The sequence below is a fragment of the Talpa occidentalis genome, unplaced genomic scaffold (assembly GCF_014898055.3).
Source record: "Talpa occidentalis isolate TD23 unplaced genomic scaffold, MPIMG_talOcc4v2.1 talOcc4.13, whole genome shotgun sequence".
NCBI classification, from domain to species: Eukaryota; Metazoa; Chordata; class Mammalia; order Eulipotyphla; family Talpidae; genus Talpa; species Talpa occidentalis.
The window spans coordinates 71,226,499-71,242,093 of record NW_023601322.1 but is presented as its reverse complement, the minus strand read 5'-3'; the positions used below and the strand labels follow the sequence as shown (position 1 = coordinate 71,242,093).

Genomic DNA, 15,595 nt, shown 5'->3' with positions numbered 1-15,595 from the left:
CCTATTTGGGTGCAAGAGATTGGAAGTTACACACCTCTGACTGACCACGAGAGGGTGCTCTTCTCCTGCAGCTGGCACACCCTCGAAACTTGGAGAGATCAAAAGATTTCCAAGGGCACAAGGGGAAACACAAAAGCAAGGGCAACAATGTGTAATGTGTTAAGTTGGGTGGGTGAGACCTTTATAGAATCCATAAGAGAAATAGAAGTCTCAGATGGACAATATTCAGCCTGAGTCATGACAGTAAGGAACGTGTCCAATGCAGTATCACATTTCACTCATTTTTCTTTGATTGACAGCACAGGGGAAAATGTACATATCCATTTTCCTTTTGAAAATCTGAATTTGCTCAATCAACAAATGAAGAGTGGATAATTTGTAATATTACAGGACTCTTCATTTCTCAGTAGGGGTTTCCTACCACCTTTACAGGTACCATACTGTGTGCAACTCAAACAACTTTGAATATGGGCAGCAGCTCAACTTTTGCATAGAGTAGCCAAGCCCTCTGCAGATAGTGACTGTAGCAGGAAGATACATTCCTGTGCTCACAGGAGCTATGTAGCATCACCTAACAGGAACACTTTATGATGTTCCTTTGTGATCTAGCCACTCCCATTAGTGGGTGCCTGTAAATGCTCAGCTAATATACACTGGTAACATCAACAACCAACAACAAATATCAACTCTCTCTCCCCCACCTCATCTTTCTCTTAGTACAGAAAGAAGTGCTTGAACAAGAAAATGTCCCAAGAGATAGTAGTGATAACTGCTACCAGTTAGTGAGCGTTAGTTTCAGAGCACAGTGCAAAACTCTTCATATGCACGCTTATTTAATCAAAAAAACTTTCTGATATAAATATTTTCCAACTTTTACATATCAGAAAATAAGGCTCAGAAAAGTTAATAAGCAAGGTCTCAGAGTAGGAAGTAGTTTATTAATCTAGGTTTTGTGACCTGGGAACATAACCACTGTGCCCTTCTGCTTGGTTTTCAATTCATGTTGGGAGATGCTATGTTTCTGAGAATATTGTGAGCCTCCATGACAACCTGTTTGTTTGTAAACAGGGACAGGGCCTCCCTGGTGGCACATGCGGTTGAACCCGTGCTGTGAAGGTGTCTGCAGCCTCTGCAGCATGGGTTCCATCCCCGCCGGCCAGCGAGAGTCCCACATGGTGCAGCAGACCTCTTCTGTCTCGCGGGCTGCTCCCCTCAGCAGTGTATTTCAGTCAGTCTGCCTATTCTGTTCCCTGCTCTCTCTCTGGTGAATCCTCTCACCCTCCCGCACATCTGGCCTGTACCCAGGTTCTTGTATAAATAAATAAATCTTAAAAAAAATAAAATAAAAAACAGAGACAGAACAAAAAAAAAAATCCAGGTTTTTTTTTTTTTTGCAAGGATACAGATGGCTGCTATTAACTTTTAATTACTAGTCATAACCTTTCAATCTTCTACTTCATATTGGACAACCTATAGTTTGAAAGCGATGGCAACTCTTATGAACCTACCTTACCACAAGAAAACAATTTTGACCTGGAAAAGCAGAACTTTTTGCAGAAAACACAGGCATACAATGAAAAAGATACCTATGTATAGATACCTATGTATCTATATCCCTTAGTGCTTCTGGATCTACGAAACTGTCATCTTAAAAAAAAAATCACATTCCAAGAACTTTTCCTCCATCAATCCTTACCAACACAAGAAACATGCATTCGTCAGAGCTGTTCTATTCGGCTGGTTGAACTGTAGGAGCTAAGATTTATTTTTGAGCGGGGAGGGAGCACAGGGGCTGTCTGTGCTGGCAGGCAAGATGGTTACAGGGCCTCAACCCCAAAGAGTGGGTCCTTCGCCCTCTAAGAAAAATATTCACCAAGGAGCGCTACTTGTAATTGAACCAGGCATGGCTTTAGTAGAGAGACACATACACGCCGGGACTAGTTTGGGAAAGGAAGACATAAGCTGCGCCTGGAAGAGAGTGTGCGAGGAGCAGATAGTGAAAGGAAGGTTCCATAAGGCAGAAGGCAGTGGGCGGTCTCAGAGGTTGTCCAGGGTTGGCCTACTGGGCATGCGCAGACGGCTACACGCCAACTGCGCATGCGGGCTCCCGGCTTTCTTCGTGCTGGAGCCGTGAGGCCCCACGCGTCCACCGACCATGGTGCCTCAGGGTCAGGGTGGCGCGCTGCATTGTTTAGGCGCGGCTGGCCCTCCCACGACTCAGTCCCCCTGTTCAAAGAGGACTGGGACACGCATCCCACCCACTTGCAACTTCTTTTCCCTAGGCTGTCTCGCGATGGCCACGTCCCCCACCCGCCACGGCACCAGCTGCGGGCGCAGCCTCATCACGCACTCCCGCTGCGACCCGGAAGCCCCGGACCGGCTCAGCCCCGGCACTCACCGTAGGTAAAATACGCCACTTCCGGCGGAAGCGAGACGTTGTGCAGCGTGTCGTCCTGCACGTGCTGGTCCACGTACAGCTGGGCCTCGCTGGCCTTCAGGAAGGCCATGAACCTGGCGGTGAAGGAGGCCACGAAGATGGACAGCATCCCGAAGTCCAGCAGGTTCCACAGGTGCAGCACGTACTCTCGCGGCCCCTCCTCCCAGATCTCCTTGCACTCCGACCAGATCATGCCTGCGGGGTACAGCCGGGCCAGTTTCAGTTTCTGCAGGGTTTTGACCGCAGCAGGGCGTGGAGGGCCCCAGCAGGGCGTGGAGGGCCCCGGGGGAAATGGAAATGGGAGCCCTTGGGATCCAGCAGCACACGGAAGAGGTGGATCTACAAGAGACTCTGGGAGGCCGCAGACCCCCTCAAAGGTATGTCTCGAGTCAGTTTACAGAAAAGCCACCTTGCATGAGGAGCGGCCTTATCCCTTGAGAGTTCTCGGAGACGACTTGGGAGAAATACAGACTGACATTTAGACATTTTAAAAACTGAAGGGAGGGGAGGATGGTGTCACGTGGAATCATCCATTTCTAAATGCAATATAAGAAGACTGAGGTTCAGGTGTCCTGAAGGTCCCACATATGGCTTAACATCCAGTTCCTTAAACTCCCAGAGTGCCTTGCTTTCCTCTCGATTTCCAGGACCTTATCAGTGTAAGTCTGGGGTTACCAGATTCTCCCCAGCCTCCTGCCCCGTCCACCCGCTGCACTTTTATATATTTTCCTTGGATTTTTAAGGACTAGTCCTCACTCTCATATTAAACAGTGCGGAGGTATGTAAAAAAGCGTTACAGTATCCCTGGTTCACGTGCTTGAAGTGTGGCCAGTTGCATTGAGAGGTGTTGTATGAAATACCTACTGGATTTCAAAGGCTGAGTATAAAAAAGAGAAAATAAGACATCTCAGTTTTGGGGTGTATCAGTCACATGTTGAAATGATAATATTTTGTGTCTGTTGGGTTAGAGAAAATATGTGACAGACTGATTTCACCTGTTTTGTAACGTGGCCACTAAAAATTTAGAATATGTGACTTTTTGGTTGTAACTTGCACTGTTTCTGTTGTATACTGCTGTTTTCACTGTTTAGTAGAAGTGAATTGGTTTAGTTATCAAAAATTTACAATTCGATAACATTTTGAGCACCTACTATGAGCTAGGCAGACTTACAGCTACTCAAACCAGGAGAAGATGTAATGCGAACCAGCTGTTCTGCATTATGCCACCACGTGCTTCACGTGGATACTCTGGGGCTCATGGGAATGTGGTAAAAGAATCACTGATTGGCTGACCAGTCAAACAGTTCCAGTGGCTCGCCTTCCAGGTGCCTCCTGCCTCTCCTGCTCCCTCTCTGTTTTCCTCCTCTTTCCTTGAAGGCTGCTGCTTTCCAAGGTTTCAGCCATTCCCATTCTTCCCTCTTCCCCGAGTAAGTGCATCCATGCCTGAAGCTTTGGCCTTTGTTTCCTTGCAAACATCCCCCAGGTGAACATCTTCCTATTTTTCTAAGAGCCTCAAAGCTGAAGTCCCACCACACAGAGGGACAGCTCTGAATGGATGTCCTGCCAGTGCCAGAAAGACCCCATATGTAAGCGCCCACTGCCCCGCACAGTGGCACATTGCCCAGTACCCCAGCTTGCACCCCTCATTCCTCCTCGGCTATCTCCGTGCAGCATCACAGTTCTGCAGCTCCTCCTCTGGTGGACTCCCACGTCCATCCTGCCCTTTCAGTTTTCACTTTCTCTCATCTCCTGAACTGCAGGTCAGTTCCCATAACAGCCCTCTACAGTGTATTTGTCATGCCCCCAACATAAAGTCCAGACTCCAAATGAGGCTGTCACACTTTCCCATGATCTCTCTGTCTCCACACGTCCTGTATTCCCGCAGAGCAGGTCTGCCCAGCTTCTCCCCCGTGGTCCATCCCAGCCGTGTGCTTATGTTGCTCCCTATACCTCTGGACCTCAACCCCCAGTGCACGAGCAGACACCTGCGGCCTTTGAGGCCTAATACAGTTGCCTTTGAGGCCTTAGCTGCCAAATGCGTGGAGTCGAGTTTGATGCTGGGAGCAGACAGTTATGGAGACTTTGCCCTGGCTGGGCGTGACCGGCTGTGCACACTGGAGGACGGACCTAACCATCATCTTCACTCCTCTGGGCCCTGCCCAGGGGCTGAGGAGCTGTTTAGAGATGTGGCTTTCTTTGATGGAACAGATTCTAGATCTGCATGTCTCCACCCAGTTGGAGTCTCCATAATAGGAACTATCCCAAACATTGCAGGTCTATTTACAATAAACCCCTAAACCCCCTTTTCCTTCCGCCTCCCAGTGACACAGCCATACTTCTCAAGATTATTCTTTCAAAATGTGTGTGGCTGTTCAGTGCAGTAACGATTTTCTGAACACTAAAATGTACTTTCATCTATGCCTGTGCAAATAGACATTTTGAGAATTTTATTAGAAAAACCTATAGGCTGGCTTATTGCTTTCCTAAACCCCCAAATTAAAATTCTCATCTCTTAGTGGAACTGCTTTAAGCTGGACCCTGGGAGATGCATCAGCTCTCACTTAGGACTATCACTGGCCATCATTCAGGAAGCCCTGGGTTCAGGTACTAACTTGGCCACTTACTGCATGTGTTACCATACATAAGTCCCTTAATTTTCTTGGGAGTTTTGGGATAATTTCAAGTACTAAAAGCCCTTATGAATCAGAAATGAAAATTATTTACAGAAATTGGACTCTTCTGGCAATATAGTAGCTCCTTATTGTTCATTGCAAATCTCTTCCTACATGGTCAGGTGCCCATATCAGTCCTCCTAGATTTAAATCTTTTTTTTTTTTTAAAGATTGATTTATTTTATACAAGAACCAGAGTACAGGCCAGATTCCTGGGAGGGTGAGAGGATTCACCAGAGACAGAGCGGGGAACAGAACAGGCAGACTGACGAAATACACTGCTGAGGGGAGCAGCGGGCGAGACGGGAGAGGTCTGCTGCGCCATGTGGGACCCTCACCGGTGGCCAGGATCGAACCGGCACCGCAGAGGCTGCAGACAGCTTCACAGTGTGGTGCTCAACTCCCTGCGCCACCAGGGGAGGCCTGCAGATTTAAATCTTAACTCACCCAGACTAATTTAAATTATTCCATGGCCATAAGTAAAAGCAGCTTGGACCCAAGGGTTTGAGCAGCAGGAATGCTTAATGAAAAAAGAAATGTGTGAAATTAACTACTTTAGTGAGTGAAATCAGGCCCCCTGCTTCCAAGGTGCTGAGGGTGGTTCAGCATTTTATATCCTGGCTGAGCCTTGGTCTCTTCCTCCAGCATGTCAATCAGAGGAATATTTACAGCCCAAGGGCTCAGGGGGTAAGGCTGCTGGGCACTCGAGCCTCCTTCAAGCAAAGTCCCCTTTACTCAGGGATGCCTGGAGCTCAGAGAACAAGGTCACTGGTAATTAACCAGGGTGACTGGCAGAGGAACAGGCTAGGAAATTCTGGGAAACCTTGGGGGAGAGGAATAACTTCATTTAGGCAGGTTCTGAGCAGTGGCCTGCAGGCTGCTGAGGTGGAGCTTGGCACTTCAAAAATAGGTCAGTCCCCTCCCTGCCTCAGATGCCATTCAGAAGGGAATGCCCTTCATGGTCTTATAAGACTTAAATATGCACATTCCTTAAGTGGTCCTGCCCCTCAGAACCTCCTCTGCACTGTCCTGGGGCCCCCTGCAGAGTAGACTTCTTCCCAGACTACCTCCTGGCAGGACTATCTGTTCTTTCAGGTCATCTTCTCATTGGACCAGGATGTAGCTGTTCTGTGAACTCACAGGAGGCAGAATGTGCCTACTTGCTCTCAGCTCTCGAACACTTAACATCCAACCAGTATCTCAGTGGCAGGTCTTTTGCAACAAATTTGGGCCTCAGATACAGGCAGGAATTATTTGTGTTCTGGAGAGGAAGATGATATTAATGGATTCAAAAATTTCCTAACAAAGCTCCTTCTCTTCTCTAATTTTAGTAGCTAACAATTACTGAACACCTGCTAGGTGCCAGGCCGTGTGCTACCCTGCATCTTCAGGCTAGCTTGACAAATAGCTCTTGTAATTATCTCCACTGAGCAGATGAAGAAACTCATGTCCGAAGAGGGCAAGTCATTGAAGGTCATACAAGTGGTCCTGCATCCTCGTCTTCCACGTGCTGTTACCCATCATACCCTCCACCGGGTGCATGCTTCCTGTCACTGCCCAAGGGGCTGTTGGGGGGAGACAGGGGTAAGAGCAGTAAGCTTTATAATACTGAGTCCTGCACAGTGTCAGGCACAACACATGTCTGTTGAATGAGGAAGTGAATTCATGGAGGAGGCTATACTTGGCATGAGTGGAGGAGGAGGGACTGGCACCATGGTGTGCTGGGTAGGATAGTGGCCATGGCAGTGAGGGAGAACAGGCTCCTGAGAGGCTCAGTGTCAAGGCTCAAGCATCAGGGAAGGGGCTGGAGGTTGGCAGCAGGAGAGCTAGTGAAGGCCTGGCATACCAGGAAGAGCCTTCAGGACATGAGAACAGACAGCGCAGCTGACAGCGCTAAGCAGAGCAGCAGAGTTGTCTCATATGCTGGGAGAAACTTGGGCAAGTTGTTTGAGGGTAGTGTACTTGGCAGTCCCATCTAAATAAATGAAGAAACCGTGAAAAGAAAGAATAAGTAAGGAACCCGTCCATGTGATGCTAGAATTTCGTTCTTGGCCAAATCTGGATTTCAGACTATGATTCTGGATTTCAGACTAAGTACAGCCCTCAAAGAATTTATAATCCTGTGTGGCATGGGATAAGAGATCAGCTTGATCCTCACATTTCACACATGCGAAAAGTGCCAGAAAGGCAGAGCCCACCAAGGAGGAAGGGAAAGCAGGTAAGATTGGGTTTCCCAACACCTGGTGCCAAGCTCTTTCCCCTTCTCGGCCCATCAGTGCATCTTCCTGCTCTGCTGGGCAGCTGGAGCTCACACACACAATTGATCTTCCTGTGCTGGAGCATATGTTTAAGAAAACATTGCCAGGTTCTCTGGGAGAGTGGTTTGGAAAGTCTTTAGGACAGGATTCTTTTCCTTGATGGAGAAATGATAGTTCTGGGGGCGGCTTCCTGCCCTCCATGCTGGTGGCTTTCTGAAAACTGCTCATGTTGCACGATCCTCTGATGATGGTCTTGAGAGCACTGTCTCCCATCGAAAAGCTGTATTGTAAACTCTTTCAGCTACCCCAGAGTTGTGCTTATGACACAGGCAATAGCAGTAGGTTCCAGTGGTGTGAACTGACGTTGGAGGTTCTCCAGGCTGTCCATGTTAGTTGGTGGTCCCCGCAGCACCGCACCTGACAGCTCTGCAGAGCACACGCGTCTACCAGCAAATTTATCCCTCCTCCCCCAGTCACAGTCTTCTTTTGACTGCCTTGTGGTGTTCTGCCTTTTCCTTTATCTCTGACTTTGTTTCCTTGTATCTCCCCCCTTTGCCAGTGCCTTAAATCTCCTGGATTGATAATCTAGAATTTTCTTGTTTCTGTTGGCAATCAAGTAAAGCATCTGGAATGAAAGAAGAATATATTTCTAATTGGATCTGACCCTTCCACAGCCCTGCACAGCACTGTATGCTCGGGAGCAGCCTGTATGCTCAGTAGGAGGAGGGGCTGGAAGGCGCAGGTAGCACCACACTGTGTGGCCACTGAAAGAGGTCCCTGGGGACAGCAGATGCCCCGATGGAGAGCGTGCTAGCAGCGATGAGAAGAGTCAACTACAAGAGTGTTGATTTCAGAAATATCAGTAACAGTTCAGACATGCAGGGAACAAAGGAAAGCGTGTCGTATTGCCACCGGTGTTAACTGTTGGGCCAAAGAGGAGTGAATAGGAGGATAGTGCGGATGGAGGGACTTGCGATGTTAAAGAGATGGGTTGAAGTAGGCCTCACTGGAGAAGGCGATCTTGAGCGAAGCCCTGAGGAGGTAAGGGGTGAGGCAGGCAGCTACTTGCTGGAAGAACTCTCTGAACAAAGGGGGCAGCCCAGGCAGTGGTTCTGAGCCAGATGCAGTGTGAAGCAAGGCTAGAGGGGTGAGGTAGAAAGTGGTAGGAGATGAGTTTCGTACAGATGGGTGGAGAGATTGGGAACTTCGTAGGCCATTATGATGGCATCATGGTCACTCTAAGGGAGATGGGAAACCACTCAAGAGTTTCGGGGCAAAGAGTAAGTCAGTGACAAATAGATCACTGTAGCTGCTGTGCTGAGAGTATGCGGAGGTGTGGGCATGAAGAGCGGAAGCCGCATAGCTGGACAAGGCCATTCTCTGTGGCCAGCCTCTGTCCATGCAGGGTGGGATGTTAAAGTCCCAAGTCCAGCTTTGGGGCTGCTTCAGGTAGAGAAGGAGAAGTGGTTTGGTGTTTTATATCCAAAGCACTGCATAGAAAAGAACTGTACCATTGTACTTCTAGCTGATCCAAGGCTTCAAGCTGCTCTGTTGCCTGGGAGGGAGGGCAGACGCCATCACTGGGGGCCTAATGCCACTTGAGCCCTCTCCATGTCTGAGCAGAGAGTGGGTCACATGAGGACCTCAGGCGCCAGCACAAAGCACCTTCTCCCGCTTGAACACAGTCCTCAAACTCTTTCCCTCTAAGCTTATTTTTTGGTAATAATTAAAGAGGTCCAGAAAATATCTAGCAATAAGGTGTTAATCTTATTTTATAGCTGCTTCCCCAGATCAGACACAGTGCCTGATAAAGTATAGTGCTTAATAACTTAAGACAAATTTTTGAGAAAATCTAAACAATATCAGAAAAGTTCCACATTGCTCCCTCCCCTGCATCTACCAGGCTACCTGCTCCACGACCTCAGCTCCCACCCTCCCTCCCGTTACAGTGTTCATGCTCCTGCACAGGCCCAGCCCTCCGCTTTCCTGCTGGATCCTGCTTTCCTGTTCAGGAACCTGGCTTCCAGAGCCAATGGTTGCATCTCAGGCCCCATGTCACCTGATCCGCCAGCAGCATTTGACAGAGATGACCGCTTCCCAGTATTTGACAGTTATTTTGATTGACTTCTGGACACCACTCTCTTGGCTCTCTTCTTGCCTTAGTCTCCTTTGCTCCATGCTTCTCATCTCCCTTCCTTTAGATGTTGTACCCCAGGGTTACTGTCCTCAGGTCCCCTCTCCACACCCACAGGTGATTGCATGTAATTTCCTTTAAGTACACTGACATGCCCAGTTAACATCTCCAGCCCAGCCTCTTCTCTGAACTTGGAACAGGCATCTCCAGTGGCCACTTGACATTTCCACTTCCATGTCTAATAGATAACTCAAATTGAGCTCTTGATTTCCATTTCTGCCTCCTCTCCAAACAGTTCCATCCCTGGTCTTTCTGTCTTAGTGACTGACTCTGTAGTACACCATTACTTGAATTAAAACTCTTGAAATTTTCTTTAACTGCTCTCTTTCATACCCTCCGGACAATCCAGTAGAAAATCTTTGTCTGTTTTACCTTCAAAATATAATCAGCTAACCACTTCCTTTCTGAGTTTTTGCTGTGGCCTCCTAATTGGTGCCCCTGTTTGTGCTTTTGTCTCGGAACCATCTCTTGTCTGTACAGCAGCCAGAGGTCTATAGAGAAACTTCAGGCAGAAGGTCTTAGTTCTGTGCTCAGAGCTCTCCAGTGGTTGCCTGTTACAGGCAGAATAAAACCTAAACTTTGTACCAAAGTTTGCATGATCTGACTCTGTCTATCCCGCGACCTCATCTCTGTTCCTCCCTCCCTCACTGTGCTCCAGCCACACTGAGTTCTTTGGTGTTGATTGAACTATCCAGCTTGCTCCTAGTCTAGTCCTGTGGCAATACTGATCCTTTCACCCAGGCATCTTCAATGCTCGCTTCCTCTCTTCCTTCAGGTGTCTATTGACATTTCACATTATCAGAGTAGGGGATGCTCAGTTTCCCTGATAAAGTGAAATTTGAAAAGAGACCTGAAGGAAGAGAGAAAGCAAGCTAGATAGATGTTTATTCATCTTGTCAAATACATTTGAATTTTTTAAAAAAATATTTATTTATTTGTACAAGCACTGGGTACAGTCAGAAGCGCGGGAGGGTGAGAGAATTCACCAGAGCCAGAGGGGAGAGCAGAGCAGGCAGACTGATGAAGTACACTGCTGAGGGGAGCAGCGGGCGGCAGGAGAGGTCTGCGCGCCATGTGGGACCCTCATGTGGCGGCCAGGGAACAAACCGGTGCTGCAGAGGCTGCGGGCAGCTTCATGATCCAGAGCTCAACCGCTGCGCCACCGGGGAGGCCCCAATACATTTGAATTTTGATGGGATATTGGAAGATAAGAAGAACTTATTATTAAATTTCCTTTATGTTGTTGTTCTAGTTTAGAAAGAGTCCTGATTTCTACTTCCAACCGCAAGGAAGTAACAAGCAGAAAGAAAAAAAGAAACTCTTTCAGACATTGGAAATGGCACAGGAGAACAAGGGAGGTAAGCCACATGATCACCCTGCCTTTCTTTCTGGAGGCACATTCTAGTGTGCATTGCGTGGACAGTTGAAGAGAGAGATTAGTGTTCAGGAGAGCTGAGGTGATTACAAGTTGTGTGATAGAGTTTTAGACTAAAGGGCTAAAGGGTACTATGAAAAACAAAAATCAAAAACAAAACACACATAAGATAAAGTCCAGAAATTTACATTAGAATGTAATTTAATGGGCCCTTTAGAGTGTTTGCTGATGCTAAGTCACAAGTGTAGAGTAAAACCCCACAAGCAGCCAGAGAGATGCAAGCTAAACAGTTTTGAGAGCTCCCTAGAATGGAGAGATGTTTGAACATTGTACAGAGTTGAGACCCCTGGTGCGGTGTCTGTATAGTACAAAGATAAACAATTCTTGTGGTTAAGCTTCTCCAGATCTACTCTAAGAAAGCTTGTAAAGTGTCAGCCTCCTCTGAAGTAATTTAACAGTCTGTTAGCATAAAGCTGAAAACTCTTTAAAGGAAGACAGTGGAGTCCATTATGCTCCATAGTCTAACATGTCAAATGCCTCATTCAGTCAAAAGTTGCTAACGTGTATGATGCAGCAAAATGTGATCCATACCAGGAAAATGATTAGTCACTGAAACTTAACCCAGCAGTTACGATAAATATGCGCAATATGTTCAAGGATTTAAAGGAAAATGCAAACATCGTGAAGAAGGAAATAAAAGAGGGCCACCTGGAATTTCAAAGACTGAAAAGTACCTGAAATGAAGAACTCACTGGTTTGGGATTAACATTACAAATTTCAGGAAGAGGTTCCATGAAATTAAAACAGAGAGGAAAAAAAAATGGCGAAGAAATGAGAACTTTTAGTGATCACACAACATGTTTAGATGAAATTTTATGGAATTTGATTCAAAATACTGTAGGGTTGGGAGAGGGGGAGCAGAGGGGTATAGATGAGATGAAGATTAGCCCATGACTTGCTGATTGTTGAAGATGACAGATTGTTCCACAGGGCTCATTATACTCTTCTCTTGATTTTTGCATATTCTTAAAATTATTCATAACAAAAAGTTTGAAAAAAATTAAGTAAGAGCATAATTAGAATTTTTCTTCTGTCTGAAAAGTAATAGGAAAATGGGAAATAAGTCCTCCCTCCTAAAGTATTCTTGATAAAACAGTTTCAAGAAATCAGCTCTGCTTTGATGGATAGAAGCTGGGACAAGCTATACAGTTGGGGCCTCTGGAGCTGGGGATGCATCCCTCTTACTGGGTTATAGTGGTCTGTTGCTCAGGAAGAGGAATATTCAGGAGAAAGTCATGGTTGACTAGGAGTCATTAACACATGGTCCATACTGAAGGAGAAGTATGTTGTGCTCACCACCCTCTGCTGCCTGGGGTCCAAGTGGTGAAATGCAGCAGGGTGAGTGATCATAGATACTTTGTTTTATCCATAAAATCAACTCTATGGCTTTTAAAGAAATTTTAAATGATGCCTTAGTTTGGGCTGCTGTAACAAAATACCAGACTAAGTGGCTTATAAATGCCAGAAATTTCTGTCTCATAGTTCTGGAGGCTAGAAGTCTGAGCTCAGGGTGCCAGCTTGTCTGGATTCTGGGTTGCAGACTACTTCACATGGCAGAGAGTGAGCAGGTTCTCTGGGTCTCTTTTACAAGGGTGCTGCCCTCATGACCTAATCACCCCCAGAAGGCCCCATCTCCTAACAGCTTTCCATTGGGATTGGAGCTCTAGCATATGAATTTGGGGGACACAAACATTCAGTCCATTGCAGAGTGCCTAGTGTTAATGTGTTTAAACCCTGAGGGTAGGATGCTAGGGAGAATTGAGATAGCCTGAGTGGTGAGGTCAGGCCATGGACCTCATTCTGCAAAGGGCTTTAATGCCCCTTCCCAGCTTTGGTACTAGTGTTTGCACTAAATGAGTCTTGGCCACAGACTTGCTGGTTGATTAATGGCTTGATTAACAGCAAGTTGCTTAACTTCCTGGTTGGCTCTCCTGCCTCTGCCCTTTGGATCAAACCATTTTCCCCCTCGTCCATCTATTAGAGATGCAATTTGGAGACCATATTCTCAGGTGTTCTCTGCTTGGGCATTTGTAGGATGGTGTTTAGTGGCTCAACCGGATGGTTATCTGATAGCCCAGGCCTTGTGTTGGACTTTACAATTTTTTTTTTTTTGTGGTTTTGTTGATTCATGGCGTATTTTGACGCCAAATTCATTTTGACTCAATGTTTGTAAATATACCATAATGAAAACTATACTCATATTGAATTTTTGTCAAGAAAGCAAATCTGATATGCATACTATTAAGGCACTTTAATCATTTGATCTAATGTTGATGTGACATGGTTGAATTTTTTCAGTCTTTTGTAGCTTCATTTTTGTTGTACTCAGTACATTTCCACCAAAATCAGATTTTTTGATATGAACCTTTAAATGTATTGATGAGTTTTGGTTATGTATAACATCACTGATTTTGGCTTTTGCAATTTTTTTTTTCCCCTGCCAAGTCCAGTTTTTAAACCAGTTTTGCAGTCTTCCATGTTAGAAAATCTATAGCACATCTGCCATGTTCAGTTTTAGCCTTTTCCAGTTTTATTTTGCCTTGCTCATTCCTGCAGATGGTTCTCATGGGCAGGGCGGAAGAGAGATGGCCTTTCATAACTAGTCAATGAGGCCATTTTTGTGCAGACCTTAGCAGCACCAGATATCACTAGAAAGAAGACTTCACAGCTTCATTATGCTCATTAACACAAATAATGAGAAATTGTTATTCCTCTAGCTTCTTAGATTTGTTTTTATGACCACAATTCTACTGTATGCCATATTCAGTAGTAACAAAAAATAGCTCTAAGCTATCCAATTTTATACTCTAGAAGCAGAACTTGGTTTCCTAAGACTTTTGGTTGACTGTATTTAAATGATCAGAAGTATAGGTTTTCTCATGCACAGTTACTTTGCAAGCACTTTCAATGTGTATATAATAGAAGGACTGTAATGAATTTCCCCCAAACATACAGAAGTTGACTTGACTACTTTCTTGTTGGTTATTCACTCACCACTTTGTCTGCCGAGAGTATACTCGAGAGGAGAGGAAGAGGTGCAGGACTAGAGATTAATGTCCTGTTATGATCAGGAGAAGGGAGAACAAGAGCTAGAGTGCTTGCTTACCCAAGACCCACTTCATGATGAGCATCTCTGTCCAGGAGAACTGCGTGGTTTTCACTCTGAAGATCTGTTTTGGGTGGTCTGTGAAGGTTTCATTAGGTAGGGTTTTAACGCCTTCAAAGCGGTCTGATGCGTTCACAACTAACAGTCCCAGGAAGATTGTAAAAGAAACTGCGTGGGCTACGAACTTCATGAAAGGGCTCCTCAGGGTTCGTCCTAGCTGGAAACCAAAGATATACAGGAAATGTTAAACTGGCAGTTGTAGGTGGGCACAGCTCTTTCTTTAAACATCACTGCTGCCAAAAGTCTAACCAGAGACTCCCTGTTTTGTACAGAAACTGCTAACTGAACCCAGGCAGTAGACTGTAGTTGTTGCCGTTGAGAAGATTTAGTGGGAGTGATGGAGAAAGGAGAATGCATTGATGTACCATGGTGCATTCCTATAGCACCAGCCACATGGGTGTGAATTTTCCTTCCTCGTCTGGAAAAGGTATTCTGTCTCAAGAGAGTTCAGAATTTAAAGATCATCCAGTTTCGATCTGCACTGTTGCTCTTTTGATCTTTTGGCCATTTTCTTGAGTTTTATGCTTAGGTGGTTAGTTTCTAATATTTCTTTTATCTTGGTCAAATTATTTAAAGTATTGAAGCATTGATTCCCTGCTAAGTACATAAATGTTGACATGTAGCATTTTCATTGCTGTTCGGCATAAATATTTTATACTTTTTTTTTAATTTCATTTTAACTCAGAGGTTACTTTACTTAATTTCCAGATAATAAAATACTTTTATTTTCTATTTAAAAATTTTTAGTTTTATTGTAGCCCATGTACATGACCTCTGTGACAAGACTCTAAAAAGTTACTGAGATCCTCTTTGTGGCCTTGTACATGGTTAACGTGTGTCATTGTTCCACATAAGCCTTAAGGGGACCTAGAGATGCCCCACTGTGGAGCAAGTGTTGGTCACACCTGTTTCATCATGTGCTATCCAAAGGCCACCCAGATCTTGGAGGACTAAACTGGGGAACAGTGAGTCTTTGTTGACCCCTTAATAAACTCACTTGGGTCTTTTCTAGATCACTGCCATTACCCCCACCTAAGCACCAAATCTTACTACTAAGATGAGAGCAAAGGTGGAAACATTTGCTGCAGCTCAGTTCCTTCTTCAGGGTAGAGGTCCAGTTGTAATTAGTGACTGTACAGTTGATATTCACATTCTCCTCAAGAGTCTTAGAGTGAGATGTGGCCCAGGAGAGGGATTATTGGCTCAGTAGAAGATCATTTACAGGGGCTTTGCCAAATAAAATTCCCCTAATTATGACAGTGTTCAACCTAATGGTTATAAATTAGATAGCTAGATATGTTCCTTTAATACACTTCAGTATGGTAATAATCCATTGTGATTATTCTTTTTTTTTTTTTTTAAAGATTTATTCATTTATTTATACAAGCACTGGGTACAGTCAGAAGCACGGGAGGGTGAGAGAATTCACCAGA

At 45.5% G+C, this 15,595-nt stretch overlaps 1 protein-coding gene across 1 annotated transcript in view; it reads right to left on the bottom strand.

The window, feature by feature from the left end:
- The window catches only part of TRPC7 (transient receptor potential cation channel subfamily C member 7), a 33,945-nt gene extending 31,315 nt beyond the window's left edge, over positions 1 to 2,630 (bottom strand). Inside the window, exon 1 of the mRNA XM_037509259.2 lies at positions 2,399 to 2,630. Coding sequence (XP_037365156.2) covers positions 2,399 to 2,630 — 232 coding nt within the window. The remainder of the gene's footprint in view (positions 1 to 2,398) is intronic.
- Between the last annotated feature and the right edge of the window lie 12,965 nt (positions 2,631 to 15,595).